General features: G+C 40.0%; 1 protein-coding gene across 5 annotated transcripts; it reads right to left on the bottom strand.

The window, feature by feature from the left end:
* Window positions 1–1125: 1125 nt before the first annotated feature.
* On the bottom strand, window positions 1126–24838 carry DCP2 (decapping mRNA 2). Of its 5 annotated transcripts, none has more exons than XM_013197617.3 (11): window positions 24622–24838; window positions 16223–16374; window positions 14513–14640; window positions 13968–14066; window positions 11398–11550; window positions 10491–10603; window positions 10276–10383; window positions 9535–9658; window positions 9096–9203; window positions 7368–7419; window positions 1126–6331 (listed from the first exon to the last, which is right to left on the bottom strand). In XM_013197617.3, exons 2-11 carry the CDS (start codon window positions 16275–16277, stop codon window positions 6168–6170), a joined length of 1104 nt encoding a protein of 367 aa, XP_013053071.1. In that variant the 5' UTR covers window positions 16278–16374; window positions 24622–24838; the 3' UTR covers window positions 1126–6167. The 5 variants fall into 5 exon arrangements, with proteins under 5 accessions (XP_013053071.1, XP_013053069.1, XP_066844411.1 ...); XM_013197615.3 differs by lacking the exon at window positions 24622–24838 and adding an exon at window positions 24021–24067; XM_066988310.1 differs by lacking the exon at window positions 24622–24838 and adding an exon at window positions 22670–22815.
* Between the last annotated feature and the right edge of the window lie 2189 nt (window positions 24839–27027).

The raw sequence follows: 27027 nt of genomic DNA on the forward strand, positions 1-27027 counted from the left end.
GTTGCTTTACCATACTGTGTCACCTTGCTGTTCAGGGGCTCTGCGAGGAGGTACCGTAGTCACCTTCCCTGAGAGAAGGCGACTGAGGGAGATGGTATGACATGGTCAGGAGTGTTCCCATAACGGGGATGTGAAAAGTTTGAAAGAGCTCACCGGAGATCTGATCGTACTTGCCAAAAGCTTCCTACGTCAAGGAACACTTTACAGAAATGGAAGGGCACATATGAAACCTTTTCTACACATCCAGTCCTTTTAATGACAAATTATATGAACCAAAAAATATGCTACTTCATAAATACTTTAAAAGCAGTGATTGAAATTCGTGTACTTCCTTTCTTCAGTACATCTAACACTTCAAAAAACATTTTTGCTACCCCTTGTGTTTGATATGCCCCTCATCCACCTTTAGAAATAGTTCTAGAAATGATAATGCTTTTAACTGGCACATAGAAATGGTCATTGCTGCTAATTCGTTTAAGGCAATATTAGTTTAAACATTCTACAGTGAAGGAATAAACAGGACAGATTTTACAATTCACACTAATCAGTAACGCTCATATTCATACTTAAGTTTATACATAAAATCATTTAATTTTAGAGAAAAATTACATTATAGAAGAAACTGTCAACTTAGTCATAGCCTTTTAACTGGTGTGCTTCAGTTTCCAAATCATTGAATAACAATTAAATCACAATCATCAATACAACATTTGTTACAGGTAGTTACAGATTTTATTTGCTAAAATTGAAGAGCTGACCGATACAAACAAACCCTCTTCAAGACAACATAGTGGAAATTGAATAAAATCTGTAACTTTACATAGGTTCAACTCACAACTAGCTGTAAGTACTTTACACTTAGCACTGATATGCCACTTACATACCAGTGAGGAAAACAGATTAAGTTTTTGAGCTTAGAACAAACAGGAGGAAGACATAACCCATCATGCATGAGCCATATAATAAAACACTGGCTCCCTGTTTTTCTGCAAGGCATGCAATGCTGCACAGAAAAGTTTTCTTTGGGCAGCAATTCCTGAGTCAGCCTAGGTCCTAGAACATGTACAAGGAATTCAGCATTATGCCAAAATTAACGAACAAAACCCCACCTAGCTTTGTGGGGTCTGTTTTGTTTGTTTTTCATGTTAAAGTGCCTTGCAAACCCAGCTAGACTGCTCCTCACAGTTGAAGTACTGCTTCCACATACTGCAACGCCATGCAGACATGGTAAAGTTACTTAAGGATCCTGTTTGAAGTATAGGCTTGAGAAGTTATTTGCTGAGAGCTAATCATGCAATTTTACAAACCTTTCCTGCATAACCAAAATACATACCCAACAGTAAGAATAAATGGTTCATCTCCTTAGTTTAAAAATTTTACTCAGACATGCTTAAAAAACCTTGCAAAGTAAATTTTTCTCAGTAAGAGGTGTGTAATAGAGAATTGAGTCTACAGGATCTGTATTCTTAAAAAGCTATCAATGCCTTGTTTTACAATGATTTACACCCCATGGGATGTAATCACTTTCTTCAGGGCACTGAACAAATCAAAAGCTAGTTCTTCTGCTAAACAATGTAAATGCTTAAGAATGATAAAATACTCATTGGTATTTTCCATAAATTTCAGGGTGGACCTTTTCAATTTTAAGCATTCTGTACCCTGAAAATTCCTGACGATTACAGAAAAACATGCTTCCCCCCACCCCCCAGAGTACTGAAGGATGAATTGAAGACTCTTACACTTCCTTCCCAGTATTCCACAGCTGAGAGCTGTTTGAAGATAGGTGTTCCTGTAACGTGGAACCTGTACAGTTGGTCTAGTTTAACCTAACACTTTCAATGAAAAGACACGTTACAACCCAAGCATTTATTTTTAATGTACTCTGACTAATCCAGGACATTTTTTATCTTGTATGATTTTGAATATGGTCAACGTAATTGCTACATAAGTTGTCTTGCTTGTAAGTTCACAACCTACTTTAAACAGTGAAATGCACACACAGCACAAGTACTACTGTATCTATCAGTGCTTATGTACAGTATGAAGAACAGTGCAATTACAAGCATTTAGCCTACTTCTTTCATTCTTGAACCAGACTATTGCTATAAATGCGTAAGGACAGAAACCTACTATGCAAGAGTAGTGACATTGCCAAGCCTAATTTACTGTTAAAGCACCTTCATTTAGTAGAAATTTACCACATCTTAAATAATTTTGGTTGCTTCAAAAGCTGACATATTGTAATAACAAAAGCAATCTGAAATTAGTATGAAGTCATGTATAAGCACCAGACTCTTTAACAGTAACAGTGCAAGCTCAAATTCCTGTAAATAAACTGCTTTTAAATCAACAAGAGAGGCTATTCTACCAGCTCTCAATAGTCTTGAGCTTCCAGATAAGTTTACAGTTTAACTTCATAATTTAAAAGATGAAGGCACCTGACTTTACCTCTGGGGAAAAGAAAAAAAAAAAAGAAAAAGAAAAAAAAGTTCTGTTGCTCAGAATTTGTAAAAAATAAACAGAAAACAGGTAGCTGAGAATTAAATGGCTCACTGACCCAACGACTGGAAAGCCAGTCACCCGTGGAGCAGGAAGACCATTTTGTACCACAGGGTATTGGAGCTTGGATTCTTAATGTAGACTCTTGCTCTTTACACCAGAATGACACGAGCGCTGCTATATACTGCAAATCGTTAAAAGCAAACCTACTACAGTAATTAAGGGTTGGAAAAAATAATTTCCAATCTGAGAGCAAGTCTGTTAGGAACAGCCAGACCCGAATCCTGCTTTGTTTTTAAAAGTAACTGTTCCATAAATTACAGCTGCAAGTAGGTGAAGGAAAAAACACAGTAAGCATTGTTCTCAATTCACTAAATCAAATCAGGAAGGTTGGAGCACAGCACAGAAGCCTGAAACAATGACTAGGCCCAAAACTCTATTACGAACTATTTATGCAAGTTTGGTCTAAGAAATTTACATTGTATAAAAAAGAAATACTTTGATTGTGCAGTAAATAAAGCTATTTACCCTCTTCTCAACACTGCTATTTCCTGACTTCAAACTACACAAGACACAGGTACTTTAAAAAGCATGCATGTGCATCAAGGAGTTGAAGTTAGTATTTCAGCATAGAACACAATTAATTCAATTAGGCAGATCACTCTTTCTTCAAAGTTCAAACCACTCTGCAAAGGAGAGATGGTAGAAATTCCACAACAAACATGAAATTTATGTTGTACTAGAAACTGCAAACTAGTACTAGATTCATTCCCAGTACCCAAACATTTATGGTTTTTTTTTTGGTTGTTTTTTTTTTTTCCGAAAAGTTTGGTTAATTCCGTGTCTTCTTTAATTTCAAGAACACTGAGTGACCAATCATACTCGGAATAACCCCTTCTAGGCAAGCATTCTGAATTGCTTTAGCCCTAAGCTAAAGTTGAGTAATGTTTAATTTTCAAGTATCTTGACATGAGCTTGAGTCTGACATGCAAACAGTTACTCATTTTTCTGTGTCTAGTTCCCAGGAAATAAAAACTCACTGAAATCTATACCTCACTTGTAATTTCTTCACTGTCTTACAGAAACTAATGTAAACTGTATACTTCTAAACTTGAAAATATACTTAATTATAAAATGATGGCGAAATAAGAACATGAACTAGTAATAGTAAACAATTCAAAGTGTTCACAGTGCGGGGCATGATGGAAACCATAGGGTAGGTCACATGCTGCCACACTCTTGTTGTTTTAGCAACCTTACTGAGGAAGCAGAAAAGCAATGCTGCTACAAGGAACAGTACCCTTATACAAGGAAGTAAAAGTTATTGCATATTTATCACATTTATCCGCAACTCACATTAAGGCTAGATTTACTAAGATCATGACATGAATAAGCCCCACTTTGGGCTGCTTAACAAAGCAACCAGCTTCTCTTACACTGCACCAAGCTTTCACTAAGACAAAAATGACCCAGTGAACACAGAGGGCAGTCAGCATCTCCTGCTCGTAGGACATGCTTGCTTCATTTTAAAGACTTCCCTCTGTCTGTGACAACAGAAGTTCACTGTTTCATCAGCATTCCCCTTATTTCACAGAGCACTAGATGAAATAACTGATTTTTTTTTCTTTTTAATATATATATATTTTAAGTCAACCTACTTATTAAAGATTCCCACAGCCTGATAGTGAATCATGCCTTAGGAGAGTCTTGCTAACTCCACAGGCAGTAGCAGCCTCATGATATGAATACAAACTTCTGCCTCACTGTGAGTAAAGGCACTTTTGCTGGGAAATCAACTATTTGCACTAGAAAAGTAACTAAAGGTTATTTTTCACCTGAAGCTGAGTAACATAACATCCTCCAGCATTATCCCACCTTCTCAATTACTGCTATTTACCCATTTACTGTTTTCTACAGCCTTTGGATTTATTTTTTTTTAAACTAGGTGAGACAAAGCTAGATTGAGTTATTTCATGATTTGGTCTTGAAAGACAAGGCCCTCAGGACTCTTGTCCTCCAGAAGGAGGAAATGCTGCAGTCTGTTTCTCCTGTTAACTCATACAGAAGTCCAGGGTTCCTACTGCCGAAAGCATTACAGCATTAGAGTCCCAAATCACCTGGTGTCAGGCAGGTAAACAAACCAGAAGATAGTTCTAAAGCTATTTCTGAGGAAAACCACTAGGTAATAGATGAAGTAGGGAAGTTGAAGGAAGACCAGGATTGTGTTTTTGGATGCCACATGAGTTGCATAAAGACTCAGTGCACGAGCATACACTCTGAACGAGAGAGGAAGGCCTAGTTCATTCAACTAGGAAGTTACCAATTGCTCACCTTTATTTTAGAGAAGAATCAATTCTTAAATCTGGGACAAATATGCTTGGCACCACAAGCTGCTGTAACAAGTGAGTTCAGTGCATTTCTCTCAACTGCAAAGCTTGTGTTCGAAACACCCTAACTTGAATCATGACGGTGATGTAACAGTTAACAGTTCATCACCTCCACTGTTATGGTTTTATTTTTCTTCAGATCTTTGATATTTTTACTAAGAAAGCATTGTAGCTCCAAAAGACTGAGGCTACATCATTTAAATGCTAACTGCAAGTGCAATTCAAGACAACTATATACAGAGCATACACTACACAAGAGAACTGAGGACAACAGCACAGAATACAATACTGGACATCCTTAGAATAGTTATTGCAAGCCTGATTAAGCCTTTTAGTGTCACATGATTCTATTATCCATGCACCTGCTTTCTTCCTGGCAAGATCTACAGAGGCTTATTTACATTCAGCGTAAATTCTACATGAGTAACTTCCCACAAACGAAGTTTGAGCTTTTCTTTTTGAAAGCAGCTACAACTGGGATAACATGAAACTTTTCAACTTCTTTTTACCCAGCTGGGGACAGTGCATGAGTTGAAGCTAGACACTTTGAAAGGCTAAGTTCTACCCAGTTTGTGTATCCTTACAGGAAACAGAGGCAGAGTAGGTACAGAAGAAGTCATGCTATAAATTTGACTCAAGTATTACTGATTGCCAGCCAACAGAAATTGACTTTCAGTGCGAGGGAAAATATCGTGGGCAAGCCACCAGGAAAAAGAAAGGATAACAGGCTGAGGCTAGGTTTGAAATGTGCAACTTATGGTTTCAAAATTACTGGGACAGAGAGAGGAGTCCTCTGAGAATCAGCTTCATTGCCACTGTCGTAATATTGCAATGTACTATAAAATAATGACTAACAAGTCCAATAATTTATATCAGAGCAGTTAAAAGTTTAGCAAGCTGATATACTCCAACAGTACAAAAACGTCAATGTCAATGACAATCTAAAAAACACACAGCAAGTTAAAAAAAAATGAGGAAAAAAGAATGCCCTCTAATGCACAGCTAGGAACAAGTTAACTGAACACTGGAAAGGTACTTTTGTGGACAAAGGCTATACTGCATTTAAAGTGCAACAGTTGACTATGCCACTCCCGTACTGCAAAGAGAACAAACCCTTCCAAACCACCAGTCAGTCCCTGCATTGCATTTAAAAACAAATAACCAAATAAAGAAAAAAAAAAAAAGACAACAAAAAAACTCCTGAGAAAGAGTAAGGCTGGATAAGAAACCCCCCGCAATTGCTATAGGCAAATCTGATCTTTGTTCATAATAGATTTGCTGTCAGGGGTCAAAACATTTCATTATGGCATCATGGTCAAACTTGAAACTCAGGAAAGCTCTTGATGAAAAAGCAAATTTGTTATTGCCATTGCATGCCACAGAGTGCCCCTCTACATTTTCTACCACCGGGTCTTCACTGGAACAACACATCTCATATGGTGCATCTGTTTAAAGAGGAAAAAAAAACATGGAACAAATTTTAGATGTCTAGTTATCAGTGAAAGGATCAATGATAATACAAAGCCATACCTGAAATGCACATTTAATTAATATTTATGAAAGAGTCTGTTTCCACGGTCACAAATAGAAAAAGGTAAATCAAACAGCCATACTTACAAGTCATCTAGTGGGTAGAACAAATCTTAAAGTCACAGCAATTTGGGGGCACTTTCAATTGACAGTTTTACCCACAGGTTACTGCTTTGCAATTTATATCATGATGAGAAGGAAAGAAATGTGGCCCTATTTTCTGAGCAGGAAGTAAAGCACTGTGTAAGCACTCCAGAGTAGCCCTGTATTGACTGCAGCTTATTGTTAGCAGGACAGAAAGCCTTCAACCAACACATAATTAACAGCATTCTGTCAACTGAGATGCTACTTTCCTAAACCAGCCTTTAGGTACTTTTCACCCAGCAACACAGTGTAATCTGGGAATTTTCACAATTAATTAGAAGAATTTTAAAACCAACATGATTGCATCACATTAAATTAACCAGATAGAGGAACTCAGACTTCCTTAAAAAAGGACGACTTTATAGCACTTGGTAGATTGACATACAAGGAAGGAACCGCAACCATCATTAGTCAGGTGCTTTCAGCTTTTAATACATGACTTCGGTGCATAAATCTGCACTGGAACAGGCTGCCCAGGGAGGTTGTGGTGTCTCCTTCTCTGAAGATATTCAAGGCCCATCTGGACGCCTACCTGGGCAACCTGCTCTAGGGAACCTGCTTTGGCAGGAGGGTTGGACCCCATGATATCTTAAGGTCCCTTCCAACCCCTACAATTCTGTGATTCTGTGATCTCTGGAGGTATTTAAGAGGCCTGGATGTGGTGCTTAAGGTCACGGTTTAGTGGTAGACTTGTCAGTGTCTGGTCATGGTTGGATGTAATGATCTTAAGGGTCTGCACGTGTCTTTTCCACACTAAAATGGCTCTATGATTCTATGACTTCGGATGGAAATTCAGAGTATACTTGCCTGTTTCAAAGTTATCTTGAAGTCTTCTTGGATTAAGCCTTTTTTCACATTTCTGGTTAAGAGAAAAAACACGTATTACGCTTAATTAAAAAAAAAAAAACAACATTCCCTTTCTTGGGAGTGTAGCTTAAGTGTCAGCTAAGACGTGTGACTGTTATATTTGATTTGATACACCTCCCGTGTGAATTGTTTTACTTACAATTCAGGATGAATTTATTACTTTAGTATGCATCAAATCCACAAGTCTTTCAGAAGCACTGCAATCTTGTAGCAAGTGACCAATCATTCTTAAAATGCAAGCTTTTAAGAAAAAAAATTGACTGTTTTCTAAATACTGTAAGCCCGAAAGGTCTTGCAGCATGATGGTATGGACTCAAAATTGCATATGCATAAGCCTGTTCTTCAAAATCTGCTCTTCTCAAAACACAAGGGGTGTGTATTTGCAAGCAGGCAGCTACCGCCACTTAGATTAGCATGTATTAGAGATGCAAAATTAGAATTCTCCAGTGAAAAGAATTAGCCTTAGGTATGCTGCTCTACGAACACAAATACAGAGAAAAGTATTGCCCTTTGCACTATGCAAATTAAGCAAATTAATCCCAAGCCTCCAAACGGCATTAAAATGTTATCACTGGGACATGAAGTGTTTAAACTTCAAAGGACTAACAATCATGAAAATGCAAATGAAACACCACAGAAGTGGCAAAGTCTGTAAAGAACCTGCACAGTAGAGTATTAACAGTTCCATTTGTTTCCATCAAGATCCTACAGATTTCCATTATTTCACGTTTTTCTACACAGCCAAATTTCTGGCCAGTCATTTCCTTGGCTTTTCATTCTTCTACTTGCAGACCTAAAAGCAGTTAACCGTTTCTTGCTACGAAAAGAATTTTACAGGACGGAAGTAGTTACATTTTCTGCACTTTTACATGAAAAACAGAAAGAAGGTAGTAACTGCAAGCCAGAATGAGAAGAATCTAGCTTAAAGCCAGTAATCTAGAAAAATTAAAACAAGCTGAGCTGCATGGAGAACAGTGCATGCAGCTCAATGCTGCACAAAAGCCAACAATACAGACTGAGAGAGCCATAAAGAATACTGGAGAAAAAAATCAAAATGTTGTTGTAAAACAGGTATCTCAGTGAACCTTCTCCCAGCCAGCAAAACTTTGGGGACAAGGATATTTAGTTAGTGCAAGGAAAAGGTAATAAACCAAGAATGCCATGCTGCAATTTACAAAGTGTAATTCCACTATTTAATTAAAAATTATGAGATCAAGGCAAGTCTGTATCCCATTGTTTTTGCTGTTGAGGAGGGAGATAATAAACATTAACACATGAGCATTAACACTTTGTATCTAATTGTTGTACAACAACACTCTGTTTACAAAACATAAACATGTCAGACATGTCCTATGTTGACTTATTATGGCATCCTTATTATGGCTGGAACCTGGAAAGCTGCAGAAGACTGTCTGCCGACATGGCTGCTATTTTCAACAGCTACAATAAGCCCTGGTTCCAAAAGGCAAACTTTAGAGGAAGGATGCATTGTCTATAGATCTGCATGCTGTAAGGTAAGAAATGTCGTACTCCTACAGACACGTGCCAAGTATATTGTTAAAATATACTTTGAAGCAATAAGCACTTTCTCTCAGCAGGACATCTGCCTGTAAATTCCTTAAGCACTACTGGAACTTGTTAATGAGATAGCTACTAGGTTTTTCTTACCAAGGTGTGGTTTTGCTTTGCTGGTTGACTGTGGACTCCATTTGTTTTTTTCTTTTGGGTGGGAGTGTCTTGATACTGCTTTTTGCCGTTGCCCCTCGAGTTCTGACTCTGTTATTATGTCCAAAAGATAGTAGAAGGAAGAGTTTAAATGGCAGCATCAAAAATCATTTGTTGACAATCCCTATTTATCAGCTAAAACTGACGTAACACAACTACCACCTGATACCCACCACCTCTAATGTCAGTACCAAGCAAACAATCTGAGAAACCCCCTGGAATTTTATTTTAATGTTCTGATTTTGCATGCTATAAATAAAAATCAGTATTTCATTATTAGGTGATAAAATTCAGTATTTCAGTTCCAGGGAGGAACACTTACGAACAAAGACATTGGTCTTAAATAGTCCAGACACATACGTTTGCCTAAGAAACAACCTACCTTTATTTTTAACGCTTCAGACATCTCAGGATGATTGTATGGCTTTTGTGTTTGTTTTGGCTTCATCCACTGCTCTCCTGAAAAGCCATCTGTGACCACCTGCTGACTACTGCGAAGTTTGGATCTAGTACACGAAACAGAGTTTACAAAACAACTTAAAAGCTATTGATAGCAGAACTGAAATAAAGAACTTTCTGCATTTTCAGAATAATCTCAAGACAAGTTTAAGTAACCTAGTGTGCTAACTGTAACAAAGATCACTGCATTCATACAACTTTGTTTTGACTGCTGGTAGGAAGTTTATGTTCAGCACAGACAGCAAGCTAGTCCCACGTTATCATTTTTAACAAGTGTTGGTGCTAACCTGATCTGAATTACTGGAGCAAAGCCTTCTTTTTGTGAGTCCAGGTTTTAAAATTTGCTCTATCACTTCTAGCTTAGCTGAATCAAAAACCCATACCAGCATATAACTTGAAACATTCAAAGGTATCCACTTTTTTTTTTTTTTTTTTGGGGGGGGGTGGTCCATCACACTGAAGAATTTTCCAAAAAGCACATCATGATGCTAATTACTAAGTTTTCATCCTGTTTACAGGCCTGTAAGATACACCTCTAATTATTTATTTATAATTAGCCTACTCTATTACTAGAATAGAAATATTCAGAGAAAGGACAATTGGCTTCATATGACCAACATTTTACAGAAAGGATATAGAGATGTTAAACTGACCTGGTTCTTACCTAGCTTTTTCCAAGTTGGGCTTAGAGGGTGTGCTTGCTGTAGGTGAAAAACCATTGTCACTCTCTGAGGAATCTCCATTCCTTCGGGAAATCCATTCCCTCAATGGCCTGGTAAGCAAGCAGAAGTTCAATATGATCTATTTACTAAAACAAATCTAAAGAAATAAAAGTTTTCTAAATGCACCAGCCTAGCATTTGGTTCATCTTGAACATACCTGATGAAAGGAATGGCCATAAAAAATTTGTTAGGTGCCAGACCTAGCTTGGACTTGGGGGTCATGTCATTCCTGTGGCATGGCAATTTGTCAATGGAAAACCACTCAATATTCTAGAAAAACGAAAAATAAAATCAAAATAACCCACTGCTGTTGCTGCAAAAAATACATTACAAACACATTTCAAACTTACTATGCTTAATTAAAAAATTACAATGAAAGGCTTATTATTATACTGCAAGTTTTTTTCTACAAATCGTTAACTAACGATGAGGTTGTTCTTCTGACAGCAAGTACAGATAACGGATGGTACACCTCACACACATTCCAAGATGTAACTAAAACATGAAATGTATTATCCAGCAACTAAATTCTGAATATGGATTTCAGAAAACAAGCAAACAAAAAACCCACTGCACACTGAATGCAGTAAATAATGGCAGCAGCTTCAAATAATTTTCCAAGCCACTAGTATTCTTGCTGCTTTTATTTAAAAACAAAACCAGATTACCAATACTAGCTCAAAAATTATCAGAAACAAGGGAATGAAGTTTGCTGCACAAGTTTCAGGTTTTGTTATAGAATAATAACAATTAAAAAAAAGGTAGGAATAACACGATATGATTAGCACACAGACTACCTAAGAAAGAAGATGGGGGGGAATTCCAGTTTGACTGCATGTACTAATGTTGTTTTCGTGACAAATGGAGATGCCAGAGATTGTTAAGAATCAGTCTTTCCATTAGAGTTGCAACAACATGACAAAACTCTACAGTGACAAAACACTATTTGTAATTAGTATTTGAGGTATTCACCATGTTTGTTAGTTCTTTTATTTCGCAGGCTATTAGCTTTAAAACCCAACCTCCACAATAATGTAACCGCAAAACTAAACAATTTAACATACCCGAATTTCCCTCCTGGTTTTAGGGTTGAATTTTGTGTTCTTGGGAACTCCTGGAATGATGTAGAGCCGTGCTAACTGATCATTAATTCGCAGCTCAATGTATTCTTCTTTACAGATATAATCTTTTATGTCAAACCCCGTTTCTTCAAACACCTGAAAAACATAAACGATATCAATGCATATATTTAAATTTTTCCCTTTAGGACCTATCATCACAAGGCAAGACAAATAGTTTTCAGACCTACTCATGAGAGCAGGCAACTGAAGAGGAGCACCACAGGTATATGAAATGGAAAAGGCTATTAAGCCCCATTGCCAGTAATCCAGAGGTAGGACTCCTCGGTTAAATTTTTAAAGACCAGATTTAGAACTAAACAGTAGGACAGCATCTTCAGTAAAGCCTCTTCTATTAAATTGTGAAGTTTAAAGCTCCAAAGCTGTGCACTGCTCCTTTACATTAACTTAGCTGTTTCCTGAAACAGTGAGTGTTGACTAGAAACTACACAGCTTGTGGTCCTGCCTGTGAATATGTAAAACAAAAAAATAAAACTGAATAACTACCTGAAGTAGCTACAGCAGGTAATACTTAAAATATCTTGTGGTCAACTGCATATATCAATATCAGCAAAATGGTTTCAAGTTCAATTTTTCACAACGTAGAGGAAATTAAGCACAAATATTAAAAAAGACTCAAGTTCTTAATACAAAGCAAATAACTAACACTCAGTCTTCAAATTAGTACTAAAAACCCTTACGTAAAGATCAAAAGCAAACCAAGCAAATCTTAATGTCTAAGTGCATTAGGAACAGCAGAGTTCAAAAGATAACAAGCATAATGTCCTGATTCTTCCTGATTCTTAAAGATGATTTAAATGAATTCACCATAGAAACTCGTTTTGCCTAAACAGTTAACGATATAGTATGGTTATTCGTTCTGAAATAACAACTGAACTGTCTAGGCACTGCCCAGAGAAGACCTCTTCAATTAGACCACATGCAGGTGCAGTTCAAAGTTTTAGACCTGTGCTGACTCCAGAAAAAAACAAATAAAAGATTTACACACACATTTTACAGACATTACAACATTTGGCAATGTGTTAGCTTTGAAAAATTTGCAAGTTCATCCACAGTGGCAATTTACCTTCATGGAAACAGATCACAACAACAGTGTTGTTCACTAGCGTATTATAATACATTCTCCAAATTAAAAACATCAAAATACTTTTCCCTGTATAACTGTGCGCACTTTAAATGCTATGTACACTGTTTGTGGTCCATATATTTTTCTTTTCTCCTTTCCCTTCAACTGTAACCCTTCAGACACCCCCCCCCCCCCCCCAAAAAAAAAAAGGAAAAAAACCACACCACACACCACAAAAGCAACTGCCTAGCAAAATTTTAATCTTTTAATCAAAGAATCTATTTATGGTGAGGTTGGGGATTGTTAAGACATGCATTCAATAATTAGTTTAACCTTATTAAGTCTCTGCTCATCCCTTGAGCTGTGCAGTGACAGCCCACTGCATCTACTGTTCAAGTATTTCACTTGGCAAGCCATCCAATACTATATAAATAACACTATACACTGAAAAATAAGGAAGTACTAACATGAAAGGAATTCTCATGCATGCCTGTTGCATAAAAGCATAGTGTTAAGATCTAACACTTTATTTTGCTTTTCCAAGTCAATCCTAAATATCTTAGGGGTATGGAAACCACCCTCAACAAATCAGAAATGCTGAATTTTACGTTCTTGCATCTTCAAGAGGCATATTTAAGAAAAGTCCACAACTCCTCAGCTACTAATTCAGTCCATCCATGAAGAAAATTAAAGCATCTTGCTATTTTCCCTCACCTTAGTTTTCCTTGTCAGAAAGTCCAGATGCATTATGTTAGAGGAGCATTGCGTTTATATCTGTTCTATCTGTATTGTTCTTTCACAGACTATTTTCAACATGAAGCTCTACTATCTGCTGCAGCAATAAACCTCACAGATTGTTTTCTTTAGCGCTTAATTGCCATATATCAATATTGTTGCTTGTTCCTGTATCACCGAATAAAAGTTCTTCACAATTTTTCCATAATCTTCTACAACCTCCAGCTCATCTCTTCAGTCTGTTTATACAGCCCAGCTCTCATACAAGTTAAACTCCCATTCTTCTATCACCTTGTATGTGCAGTGGCCTCTCAATATTCAAAAAGCCATGGAGTATCTCAGATCTTCCAAGCACCAAAAGTAATACTTAGAAATCAATTAATAGTTCAGAACTGAACTTTAAAAATAGCATTCATTTAACGTAGCATGTTAGTACAAAACAATGAAAAACATCAAACACTGATTATAAACTACTTAATCACACCCTTGGTGATCACTCAGAAAAGCACTAAAAGCTACGGCAGAAGACTCCAACAAGAACAGACAATTTACTTACCTGATTTCAATAAAAGACATACCTAAGTAAAATGTCTTGTCATCTAGCACATATATCCTGCCCTCAGCAAAACTTCATGTATTTAACTTTAAAAAAAAAAAAAAAAGTTTGGTTCCCTTAAGCTGATTTTTAACTTACCTCTCTAGCAGCACAGTCATGAGGAGCCTCCTCTTTATTTACTTTCCCTTTTGGAAATCCCCAACCAGACTTTGCTAAATAGCCCTGAACCAAAAGAACCTGCAAAATACAGTAAAGACATCTGTCAACACCAACTGTTCTAATTTATTTCTATTAATTCTCTTCCCTTCACTGTCCTCTGCTTCTGACCCCCCAAAACAGGGACTTCAGCCTGGAGTAGGAACCCATTAGGTTTTCTGTGTTCTAGCAAAAACTGCTTTTTTTTTTTTAATGAGATCACGTAACTCAGAATAAAGAAGCAAAACTGAATAGGAAAGCAAGCAAAAGAGTATTTACTGTCTCCCATGTTTTATTCCCATATTCTATTTTTGTACACACTCAGTGTCAAATATGTCAGGTTTTTGTGAATCTGAAGTGTGCACTTTTTTTTTTAAACCAGACAACAAATGTAAACTACAAAATTACAAAATGTAAACTACAAAGATTACTTTTGCCAGCACACGCCATCCTCCCCCCTAGCTCTTCACAACTATTTTCATACTTACATTTTCAAGTGTCTCATCAAGAATAATTGCACCATAGGTTGGCACTCCCATTTTATATTCCTTCCACTCGTCTAAAACCTTTTGTACATCTTCACCTTGAGGCAGTAAAAAAGGGCAGTGACTGAAGAGTACAGCAGCACGTCAAGGAAGCTAAACTTGAGTAACCAATCACTTGCAGTCATACAAAAGATAGCCATTTCAGTGTTTACAATAACCACACACTATCCTCCTAGTACTTTCAAAATGCAATCTCTTGGAAGTTAAAAGTATCATGGATAATCCATTACCAAATTCTAAAGATAAAAAGGCATTAATTAAGTAATTTGGCAATTCTAGTGCAACCTAATTAAAAGATGAAAAAAAGATGGTGCTTGTTTGAAAGTGTCTTCTAATTTTGAAGATATCCATGTAACTGATGTTTTATATGTGTTAGTCTTAAAAATTTTTACATTTTGAAACTAAACGGGACAGACAAAAATACTCTCTCTTGCTTAAAGTGGAGAATTTTTTTGCACAATCATTTGTTAGCCTACTGTGCAGAAACCCTTCTTAAGCATTTCCTATTTAAAAAACTATTTTTAATGGCATCATGTTACAGAAATCTAAATTTAATACACTTTATCAAAACTCACCACAGAGAAAATAAGAACAGAACTTTCATAACTCTAAAATTTCAAAGGGAATCTCCACATGCTTTAAAAAAAATGAGAAAGTTACTATATTATACACAAAATTATACTACCAATAAGAAACATTCAAACATTCATTAGCAGTGTACATAACATAAGACACTGCAGCAGAACTAACATTTTTTAGCAAATGTAAGCCAGGGAGGGAAAGATATAATGAATGAATATTATCTGTCTTAATGTATTTTTCCTGCACAGCCTACAATTGCCAGAGAAATTATGCTGATCTGAAAACTGTTATAATCTAAAAAAAATACTTAAAAATAATCACATAAGGTCAAAAAACAGATCACATTTCTACAGTTCGCTGTTAAAGTAGAAATTCATTACCAAACTAACAAGGAATATTTTGGGTAGTGAAACCAGAGATATCATGCAAGTTAGAAGCAGCACTCGGTCCTACATCAACGAGAAAAGCTTACCAATAAAACAATTACTGGATGCTGGCATGAAATTTACTTCATGAGCTTTTCCCCAGTGAGGACTACATTGTCTAAGTTTTATCAGGCCTTTTGAGCAAAAAAAAAAAAAAACGGAAGTTAACTATATGAATTTAGTAGTCATGCGTCCTTTCTCCTGCCAACAGAACTGTTTCTAGCAGCATCTATGCATGACACAAATACATACAGCTACCCATCAGGGAACACATACCATTTTCAGCTTAACATTTACATCAGCATTTCCTTGGAAAGAAATTAAATTAAGGAGAGAAAACGCCATGAAGAGCTCCAGCACCTCTGAAGCCCACCTACCCTGTCAAACTGCAGCCACAAGGAAAAATTCTCAGAGAAATTACCTGTTGTCCATAGTCTTAAGCCAAATGAGAAACAACTCTTCTATGGATGCCACAAAATTATGAAAGCAATGAAGAGATAAAAATCACATATCTAGCAATAGTAATTTTGAATCATTAACACATGAACTGTCATTTTCCTGCTGCAAGTATAAAGTTTTGTTAACAATATTCAGTTTATACTTCGACCACTGAGACAGAAAGCAATCACAGTAATAAAAAGGATATCAGCTTTCGCAAAATCTCTTATCCCACACTGAGGTAATCCTGGTGTGTTTTGCATGTAGAAATCCAAGTAAAACCAATGGGCAAGTTCAATCTGAAAGCATACTCTGATTGCATTGTCTCTCTCTTCGCTTGGAATGTGCAAAATAAATCGGCTGCCAAGAAATAAAAAAAAAAGGCATGATTAGCCAAGTCTATTGATTTAAACAAATCTGAAAACAAAAATGCATTACAGCAGTGGAATTCCTGATCCATTAACAAAGAGCAACAGATCTTCCTGGGGGTCTGGACAGCAAAAGTTTTTTCTTATGAAAATAAATCTTTAAAAGTCAAGAAAGAAAATGGATCATGATGTTCTTCTACAAAAATCAATTACAAGGAACTAAGTAAATTAAGTATTGTGAAAACAGGGAGGGGAAGGACAGCCTATGTAAACAGCTACAAGAATGAAAACATTTTTAAATGTCCAGTAAAGAACATCTGCAAACTCTTGATAACAAGTCTACACATTTCTTCTGGATACAAGTTAAACACAGACGTCTATTTTCACTGAAAAACACGGTAAACTATTAATTCACACAAATTTTAAAACTCAGTATGGTCCCATTAGTTTTCGCAATCTGGAACAGAAAGTGGACAGTTGGTTTATTTTTCAAGTCTGCTTTATGTTTCAGCTCAGATACTGGCACACACAGTTCCACAGATGTACAGACAAGTAGCAATACTCTGTGATAGCTCATTTTATTTACACAGAAACTTTATTTACCAATTGTAAGATCAAGAATAAAATAATTTTCCTTTTGGATATTTATGGCCACCCACCCGATTGAACTTAAACCATTTGACAGAGCTGTTTTAAACCCAATTCCTGAGGTACACCAGGTAAAATCCAAAGGCCTGTAATATCTTTGCCAGAACTGACAGCACTTCAGACATCTTTACTTAAAATTTACAAGTGTGAGTGAGTCATTAAGGAATGCCAAGAGCAGCCTCCTCCTCCTCCACCAGCTGTGGCCAAGGATGCCCTCCTGCCCAGCCCAGACCCCAGGGCCTCAGCTGTCCTTTCCTGTTCACAGGCTCAGCCAGTAGTGAGGCCAAGCACCCGTCCCAGAGACCACGAGATGGCCAGCCACACAGGCAGCCCCAGACAGCACACCTGCAACAGGACCCTGTCCCTGAGGGACAGGACTCCGTCCCTGAGAGGCACAGCACCATCTCCTCCTGCCCTGGGGCTGGCAGAGCCAGCAGGCCCTGGTGCAGCACGCAGGCGACGTCCTCAGGCCAGCAGGACACACACATTGCACATCCACCTCCCACAGCCTTGACACAGCCCCTCTGCCCACCTGGCACCCATGCCCCTTGCCCGCCTGCTGCTCCCATGTGAAGTTTGCTAGTGAACGCACATACACATCACTTTTGGGGAAGATACAGATGCTCGCCCCCCACCCCAGTTCTGCTTTTGGGGAGACGTGCTGCTCCAGCCCCAGTGGCTGGCAGCAGGGACCCCAGCCGCTGACACCCAGCCTTCTCATGCCCAGCGGCCACGCTCCAGTCCCACAGCCTGAAGGGCACTCTAGAGGTCCAGACAGCGATGGGCCCTCCTGATACTGATGCCAGGACCCTCGCTCCCTCTCCCCACCTCACCAGTGGCTGGCACTTGCAGCACACCCACCCATGGCACAGTGAGAGCGTGCAGACTGTGAAGGAAAGACTGAGTGAGACACAAGAAGACAGGACAGAATGTGGTGATAGGGTGCAGGGCTCTGCCAGACAAGCGTACTGATGGCCCTGTTTCACACCCCCCTTCTGCCCACCCACACTTCGCACGTCCCCCCATGGGTCTGTACGGCTCCATCAGCCTTATCAGCCGTGAGGTCCAGGCTGATCTTCTTGGAAGCAGGGCCTGTAGTTTCTCAACAGCCCGTCAGCCACTGCAACCAAGGGGTTTGTTTCTTGTCACCATCTCCATTTTTCTTTTCCTAGAAAGAGAGTCCGTGTCTCTGTATATTTTTGTTCTTGGTTTCCCCCTTCTCCCCTTCTTTCCTGACTGAGAAGGTTCCCAGTCAGACAACCTCACTGGAATAAACGTTCTCACTTTCTCATGCCCTCATCAGTTAGTGAGGCTGATCAGGTTTGGTTCTCATCACTGCCCCTCTTATCACTTGTCTGTCTGGTTTGTGTCCCAATATGCTTTATTTATGGATTCCTCCTTTGCTCATTATCCTTTGCATTGAAAAAGGTCCTTGACCAGATACTCTTACATAAATAGCCTTATTCACTTCAACAAGAATATTTTCCTCCTTGGCAATTTTCGCTTTGTAAGTAACACCCACACTGCTCCCTTCTTGAAGGCTCTATTACTGCTGAAAACATTCCTTACGTATAAAGCTGTGGTAGCTCAAAGGTTTTTATTTTTTTTAAGCCTATTTTATATTATAACTATATATAAACATTCCTTACATATAAAGCTGTGGTAGCTCAAAGTTGTTGGTTTTTTTTTAAGCTTATTTTACGTTATAACTAGTAGATGCTTTCTTACCCCTACACTGCAGCTAACATTAATCTGAAGATACAATACACAGAAGTAGTACCCAAAAGGAATTAAGAACATGTCAGCCCTAGCAATAAAAGCAAAAACAATAATACTACTTACAAATCAAAAAGCTAACTTTTCTAGAGTAAGTGACGTCTAACAACCTGCACTTCTAAGTGTCACGGGGCACTGCCCCATGCCAGACACAGCCAGTTACAGACAGCTCCAGCGGCCTCACCGCAGGGCACGGCCGGGCCCTGCAGCCGCAATGACGGCGCCCCGGGAAAACGGGTTTAACAAAGGGGGGAAAATGCTGGACAGACAGAGGAGTGGAGGAGAAAACAAGTCTGAAAGAGCTGCACAAGTACAGGTTCAGAGTGCAGGGATAGAGTACAGGGCAGGTGCCCGCACTGCAGCCCGCTAGTAGAGCGGCAGGATGCTTCCTCAGGGGCTGCATCCTGCAGGAAGGACCCACAGCAGAGGTGGACGGAGCAGCAGAGAGGAACTGGGATGGACTGGCCTCAAGCCCCATTCCCCATCCCTGTGCATTGCTCGGGGTGGGGAGAGGAGGCACAAATGCAGGAGTGCTTATAGGAAAGAAAGCATCAAGCCCCGGACCCTACATGAAGACACTGTACCTCCTTACTCAGTAAAGTACAACTCAGCAGCACAAGGCAGCATGGTAAAGAATAATGTGGACACCTGTGACATATTAAAAGAACAGGTCAGAACAGTCCTATTATCTAAGTATAAACACACATTAAACTTACCAGAACTAGAATAAGTTGTAACCTAGCATTCTGTAATTCCAAAACAGCCTGAGAACTCAACAAAGGCTTGAAGACACTATGTACCTGGCTTTAGCTTTCAACTTGTCTCCACATGCTGCCAAATAACACGTAACGCTCTGAACAAGAATTAACTTTTTTAGCTTAGTTTAGTAGCAGGAAAAAGCTGTTACATAGCTTGAGAAGAAATGTTCAGGGCAAATGCATTAGACTACTGTTGTCAATCTTATTTTGTTACCCTTAGGAGAATAGTTTTGCAAGGAAAGCATTTAACAATAATCATCACCACCATTATCACCTATACTCAATCCTCAAACAGCCCCCTGAAGCTGAATTTGGAAGCCTAATTGTTATTTTCAACTGCTGGAAAAACTTGTGGCTTTTTGTTGTAGTTGTTGGGGTTTATTTTTTGATGACTATTACAGTTGCTACTAAACTGCCAAACTTTACCCTCACCAAAATACACCACTGCACAAACACTGCAAGCCAAACTTTTTGAACAGACTAGCAAGTTAGTAACATTGTCACAAATCCTACCTAAGAACATAATACAGACATATCTCAAAGTTTACCCATCTCAAAACTGAGTTACTTAAGTGACTGCAGACGACTGAAATGCAGATACTTAGCCCAATTAACCGTACAATTGAATAGTATTTGGCAGTAAGATCAGAACTGGTTACTGCAAGAAATCCCATCATCCTGCTCATTACATAAGAACTGGGAAGCTTTAAACCACAACGGCAAAAATAAAATAATTCATATGGCAAAGGTTACCCAGCAGTACCTCTTTTTTTTTTCCCAAACTATCTAGCAAACTAATTAACACACCACACCCTCACCTCAAGTCATACAAAATGAAGATACCAGGTGAGACACCTTTGTATGCCTTTGGAGCCAGGAACAGTCAAGAGGCTTACCTGCAGGGATTAAAATAGCTGTAGCTGCTCTGAATTACTGAATCTGCTGAATTACTACTTAGACTAATTGGCTGAACTAGGTGGAACAGCTGAAAGTGATCTGCGGACCTAGCAGGAACCTCTCTGAGTAGCCTCAAAGGAAAATCCAAACATATTTTAATTCATCGCTTTGTATGTTAATTGCATTAACTCCAGCTCACAATGGTCCTTCTGTCATAAAGAAATGTGTTAAACGTCAAGCAGGTTAAATAGCAGATACGGTCAGAAGTATCTGATGATTGTGTCTCCTGTGTACACAAACATTTAACAAACAGAGTTAACAAATCAGAGGATCCAGACTTTTTTCCCAGCAAAATTAATAATAATAATAATCCTGTCCAAAACTGAAGTGTTAAAGTCTAAAAGATTCTCTAATACTCTCAAGACACAAAAAGACAATAGTTCTGTTCCGTGGACATCTAAGTTTCAACTTAGTTTTTTGGTTTTCAAACTTAAAAAAAAAAAAAAACACTAAACCCTCAACTACTAGGCAAGCATGACTTGGAAGCCTGTTTTTTGTCACATTATTCTTACTAAGCTAAAAAGTGCATGCCATCTCCTAAAAGTTCACCAACAGTTACTTATATTTGCTGTTTACACTGCTACAGTTCATGTAAAAATGTAATAGATAGGTCCTATTGGCCCTGTGAGTTTCCAAACCTGTTATAATGAAATTACCACAATTACTTAAGTAGCAAAGTGTCATTTGCTGATAGAATTAAAGAAGTTATACAGTACAAGAATAAACTATACGGTACAGGGCATAGGTTGGGCTAGAAATTTTCTTCTTCTCTGTAAGTACTCTTCTCAATAAGCCTAGTAACTGAGTACAAAAATTTGCTCTTTCAGAATTTCTGTCAATATCATGTGTAGATAGAAGAATGTAGGAAGCAATACATATTTGAATAACCCATTTATAGCCAACCACCTGAAGCACAGCACCACTGACTGATCTTCCACTTATTTAAAATTTAACCTCCCTTGAGCCAAGGCCCATCAGGCCCTGTCATTTCTTTTTGTGCATAGCAAAATTCTCTTTCCCACAGACTCAAAGCCTGACTCCTCTGCTCCTTTCAGTTGTTCTGTCCATGCCCCACACATGGCAATGTATTTGAGGGCTGATCCATTGGCACTAATGCAAGTCAACAAACCATGAGGAAAAGATGAAGAACAGGACAGATGGTAACTGCAAGTCTACTATTCTGAGGCTTAAAAAAATAATAAAAATAATTAAATAAAACCACTTTACTAAATTCATACAATTACAAGGCAAGACACCATTTCAAATACAGAAGATGAGAGCAGCGTGGAACAAGGTAAGAGAGTGTAGCTAACCCTGTAACAATGTAAGACCTGATTACTTCTGTGACCTTCTACTAGTCATCCCACAGGACTTGTACTAATAGGCTGCCTATTTCAGTTCTGTATTTTAATTCTCCTCCTGACTTTCTGAAAAAGCCTTAAACCCTTCTTCATGTGTGAGCAGACAACTAAAAGAGCCCCAGCACTGTGTAGGGAGCTCAGAGCAGACACATGGAAGTATAACAAGCTTCAAAAGCCGAAACTAAAGAACTGAAAGTTTACTAGTGTATTGCGTGCTCTGACCCTCACGTTAGATAGGTGGTGGGGTGAGCAGAGCAGTTCCAGCTTCCTGCGGTGCTGCTACTCCTCAGCATTTTCACTCACTCGAGAACACTAATTCCGGGCAAGCAGACTACGCTTTGTCTCTAGCAATCTTTTCCTATTGCACGTACGCAGTTCAGACTTTTGGGGCGGCAGAACAGGAGGGCCGTTTTTTAGTCACGAAGCATCACAGCCACTTTCAGGCACCACATCCTGAGGATGGCCCCGTGACTTTAACAGCCCTCAGACGACCGCAAGCTGAGATCACGAGGAAAATAAAAAATAAATACAAAATAAATAAAAAATAAATAAAAAAGCTCCCCGCCCGCCCCAAAGAGAGCCCCCACGGGCTCCGAACGCCCTCACCGTGACGGGACTGCCCCCCCCGACCGCTTGGGCCGGGACCGCTCCGTCAGCGGCCGCCCCGCCCCCCCCTCCCCGCCCAACGGCTGGGCCGCGCGCCCGCCCCCGCAACGGCCGCCGCGCGCCCGCAGCACCACGGGACGGCGGGGGGGCGAGGCTGGCGCCCTGCCGGCGGGCCCCCCACCTGCACAGGTCGTCCAGGACGCTGCTGGGGATCTCGGCCCGTTTGGTCTCCATGGCGGAGCGCGGCTCATCCCGGCGCGGCAGGGCCCGGACGCAGCTCGGCGGCGGCGGCGGCGGCGGCGGCGGCGGCGGCGGGGGGGGGCGGGGCTGCTGGCCGCCCGCCCGGCGGACGGCGAGGGGCGGGGCCGGCGGTGAGCGGCGGCTCCCTCCGCCAATCGGCGATGCGCAGCGGCGCGGGCGGCCAATGGGAGGGAGCGGCCCTGCGCAGAGCGCGGCCCTCGGGTGATCGCGGGGAGCGGCCAATGGGGCGCCGCTGACGGGACGGGGCGGCCGCCGCCATCTTGGGGGCGGGGGGCGACGGTCTCTGTGCACGGCTAACGGCCCGCCTCCGTGTGAGGCGCTGGGACCGAGGACGATCTGAGTGCCTGGAGGCCGTAATGAGGCACCGAACGCGTGTAAAGGGCTCTCTGCGGCGGCTGCAGCCGCCGGGAGGCGCCCGCTGCTCGTCCCGCCGCGGGTTTCAGTCAGAGGTGGGAGCGTGTTTGGCACCGCCGAGGTGCCAGGGCTCCCTCAGACCGCAATCTAACCGTCAGGTTGCTGCAGTCCCATCGTTCTCTGCACTGAAACACTGGGGACAAAACAGGTGGAAAACTTACAGTATAAAACGGTGAATAGCTTTCTGCTCTAGCTACTTGGATGAGCAGGATCAGCTATGTCGCTATCCGTGGAGGAGAGAGGTTAAGAATGTGTGAGTGTGAGGCTGATGGGATGATAATTGCACCAGCCTCGAGTAGGTTAATTGGAATGAATTTACCCAATGTAACTTGCTGAAAGCTTTAGTGGGACTAAGTCCCGTTTCATGCTTCCCCCTGCTGTTCTATCTCTGGCATGTCAGCAGATCTTGTACTGAGCACGTTCAACTCCCCGGTTCAAATTTCAATCTTAGAAGACAGCTAGCCAAGCAAAGAAACAAAAACTTACAGAAAAATGCCATGATTTTTGGCTCTGGCTGTGCTATGCAATTAAACACTTCAATATGAACTCAACATGCTTACAGGCGCATTTGAATAAACAAAGGCACTAATAAAGACACCAGGTCAGTGATGTCCTGAAGACTCAAGAAGCATATTCGCAACTCGTTTTTCAACTGTTAGGGAAGGAAAGTGATAAATATATAATCTGCCTCCTTGCTAAAGTTAAGGAATAAAGACACTGGTGGCTCTGGAAGTGACATGAATTATAAGAAACTGTTGGAGCACAATCTTGGTAGAAGCAGTAGATTTACATATACTGGTGCCTCTCTTCGGCAAACTCTGCACAGTGGTATTTGACAATGACATTTGCCACAGTACCTTTTTTGTTGTGATATTTGAGATGATGGCATCAATCTTCACACATGGAAGTAGTTTGAATGAGGAAGGGATGGCTCTTGATATGGCTAGACAGAGACAGGTGGAAGGCTCTGAGTGCAAACTAGTAAATCCCATTGCTCAGGGTTCCAGTGAGTTCTGTTTCTACCAGAAGGGGTAGATATACAGGGTCTATAAAGATACATGACCTGTATCACTTTCAGGGTACCGACTTCCCCGGGTACTTGCTTTTGCTAATTGATAAATGCAAAATATTGTCCGTAAGTTGGTGAGCAAAGGCCTCAACCATACTTCCAAGCAAGCAGCATTTATCTGGAACGAAAGTAACTCATCACCCATCAGAAAGAAATTACTTGATGGTGCTAATTCCATCATTCCTACCAGCCAGTGAGAGAACTATGATATCAAGATGCCAAAATTGCGCAGCTCACAATCACTCTGCAAGAATCCATTTCCTTGTCCCTGCCTTTCTCTTCTCTTCTTTGCCCATATTTTCCTTCTTTATTACTTGTCATTGCTGGAGACATATATAATACCAAAATTTAAAGTCTAAAGCTTTTCCTGCAGAAATCTTTGCACTTACAAGTGGTTTTTATGTGCAGAAGGCTGCAACTCGAGATCAGTTTCCCTGGAGGGCTAAGAAGCAATCTCTTTTCCTGAAACCCCCACATCCTGAAGGGTAGAAGGGAAATATCCAGTCAGTTTCTAGGAGGCATCTGTTGTGAAGCAGGGATCAGAGAAAATCTTCCTGCTAGTGTTTCTCTCTGCTCTGCTAGATTTTCTTTTTTTTCTTTTTTTTTTTTCTTCTTTTTTCTCCCATGCCGATGTGGTACCAAGAACCCCGTCAACTGATACAGAGAGAGAAAAGTGTTCTAGAAAACGGACGTTGACACCTTATGTCAGCTAAGCCATTATTAGCCCATTCACAGCTGGGGGGGGGGGGGAGGTGATACAATGATACACTAAATGTATGTAATGTTACAGACCTTATGAAACACCCTTAGATAATTAATTGCTTAATGCATGAGAAACTGAAGAACATAATGAAAGCTTAGACACTATGCTGCCAAGCCCCCAGGACAGGAGAGCAGGAGAGAGACATTTGCAGAGTTCTTGCTGCACTTTTGAAATGTTACTGAAAGACGCTAAGTTAGCCATAACAGAAACTTAAGAATAAAACTCTTGTTATGTGGGATTTGGAACTGCAAATCATTTTTTTCCTCATTTAGAGGAAATTCATGGCTCAACCTTTTCTTTGCTAAAATAGCATGTACTCCTTTCTCCCATAAGCAAGTTTAGTTAAAGCTGACACATTACACATTCAGGTTATAGTATTTCCCCAAAGATAAGTCTACATATCGACACGTCCTGGGAAGGTGCACACAGAGACGTATTGAGGGCAGAGTTGACAATGCCTCTTGTCAAGCTGCAAGCACAATTAGGATACAAGGATGGCGACACATAGCATGAAGAACTTTTCCCTAGTACGCACAGCACCAACCAACCTGTACAATCATCAAGTAATGTAGTCAAACGGGTTTTTATTATTTGCTTATCAGACAGCCCTGGCACTCAGTCAGAAAGGCAACAATAAAAAGTTTGGAAATTAATGTTAGTTGTCTGTTTGCAGTGGGACAACGAAAGAAGGTAACAAAATAAAAAAAAGGTCCACACTTTGTGCTGTCAGAAAGAAGTCTTATAAAAAGATCTAGACTGCAGAGGAAAAGCAACAGCCGAGGGTAGAGAAAGTCTTGTTTGGAGAAGCTGACCGAGGTGGACAACAGAATTGTGTTTAATAGGAGGAAGCTCAGAAGCTAAGAGCCAGTCAAACCCAGAGCTCCGTAGCATGCATTTGCAGCTCATTAATTAGAATGAAGACAGAGGCAGCGTGTGGAGAGTCTGCAAACAAATGACCAGGGCTGAGGCTTGCCCAGGTCATCAGAAAGAGGAGTTCTTTCCACTCAGCCCTTCAATAAATGCTTGGTTCCTATAATAAAATCTCCAACAAAGGACGGCAAACAGAGGTAGCAGGGGGGCTGAAAAGCAGTGACATAGTCCTTGTAAGAAATGTGAGCTTACATGAGCTCAGCACTGCCAGCTGATGTAAGTTCATATTTTGGGTTGAATTTGCATAAAAATTACACAGAGACAATTCAAGCGCTACTTCCCTGTTCTGCTCAGTTATCACAGAATAGTTTGGGTTGGAAGGGACCTTCAAGACCATCCAGTTCCAACCCCTTGCCATGGGCAGGGACATCTTCCACTAAACTAGGTTGCTCAAAGCCCCTGTTGCCCCCTGGCCTTGAATACTTCCAGGGATGGGGCATCCACAGCTTCTCTGGGCAACCTGTTCCTGTGCCTTATCACCCTCTGAGTGAAGAAGTTCCTAAATTAGTTAGTGTGTTACAAGGGAAATGAGCTGAGAGAGAGAGCACGCACAGGCATCCAACTCAGATGGGTGATAGAAATCAGCCAGTGCTTTATAAACCATAGTGAGAAAGAAACATAAATACTTAAAGAATTTGAAGATGAATTTACATATAGCAAATCGCCCACCCAAAGTTAGTGAAAATTTAAGCCTGAATTCATGTATGTCTCAGTTCCCTGTTTAAGGAAAGTTAACCACAAATATCTTCAGGAAATAATATGGCACATTTTCTGTTTTTTTGTTGCTGTTGTTGCTGGTTAAGGAGACGCACTATAGGAAAGACCACACATGTAGTGAAGCACAAGAAATTATAATAAGATGCATTCGGTAGAAGATTTGAATGAAGTATAGTAACTAAGCACTGGTGGAATTCTCTGAATGCTGCAGAGGAAGTAGGCAGTCTGTGGAAAAAGAAAAGTCTGTGATCACATGGTTACAGTATGTATGAAGAGCTGTGGTAAGGCCGCACAGAAAATCTGCATTTAGGCTTTTGCTAACATTATGGTATTTTACTTGAGTAATTTCCTGGTTTGTGAGTTTGCAGGTAATAATTAATTTAAT

The sequence above is a fragment of the Anser cygnoides genome, chromosome Z (genome assembly GCF_040182565.1).
Source record: "Anser cygnoides isolate HZ-2024a breed goose chromosome Z, Taihu_goose_T2T_genome, whole genome shotgun sequence".
Classification (NCBI taxonomy): Eukaryota; Metazoa; Chordata; class Aves; order Anseriformes; family Anatidae; genus Anser; species Anser cygnoides.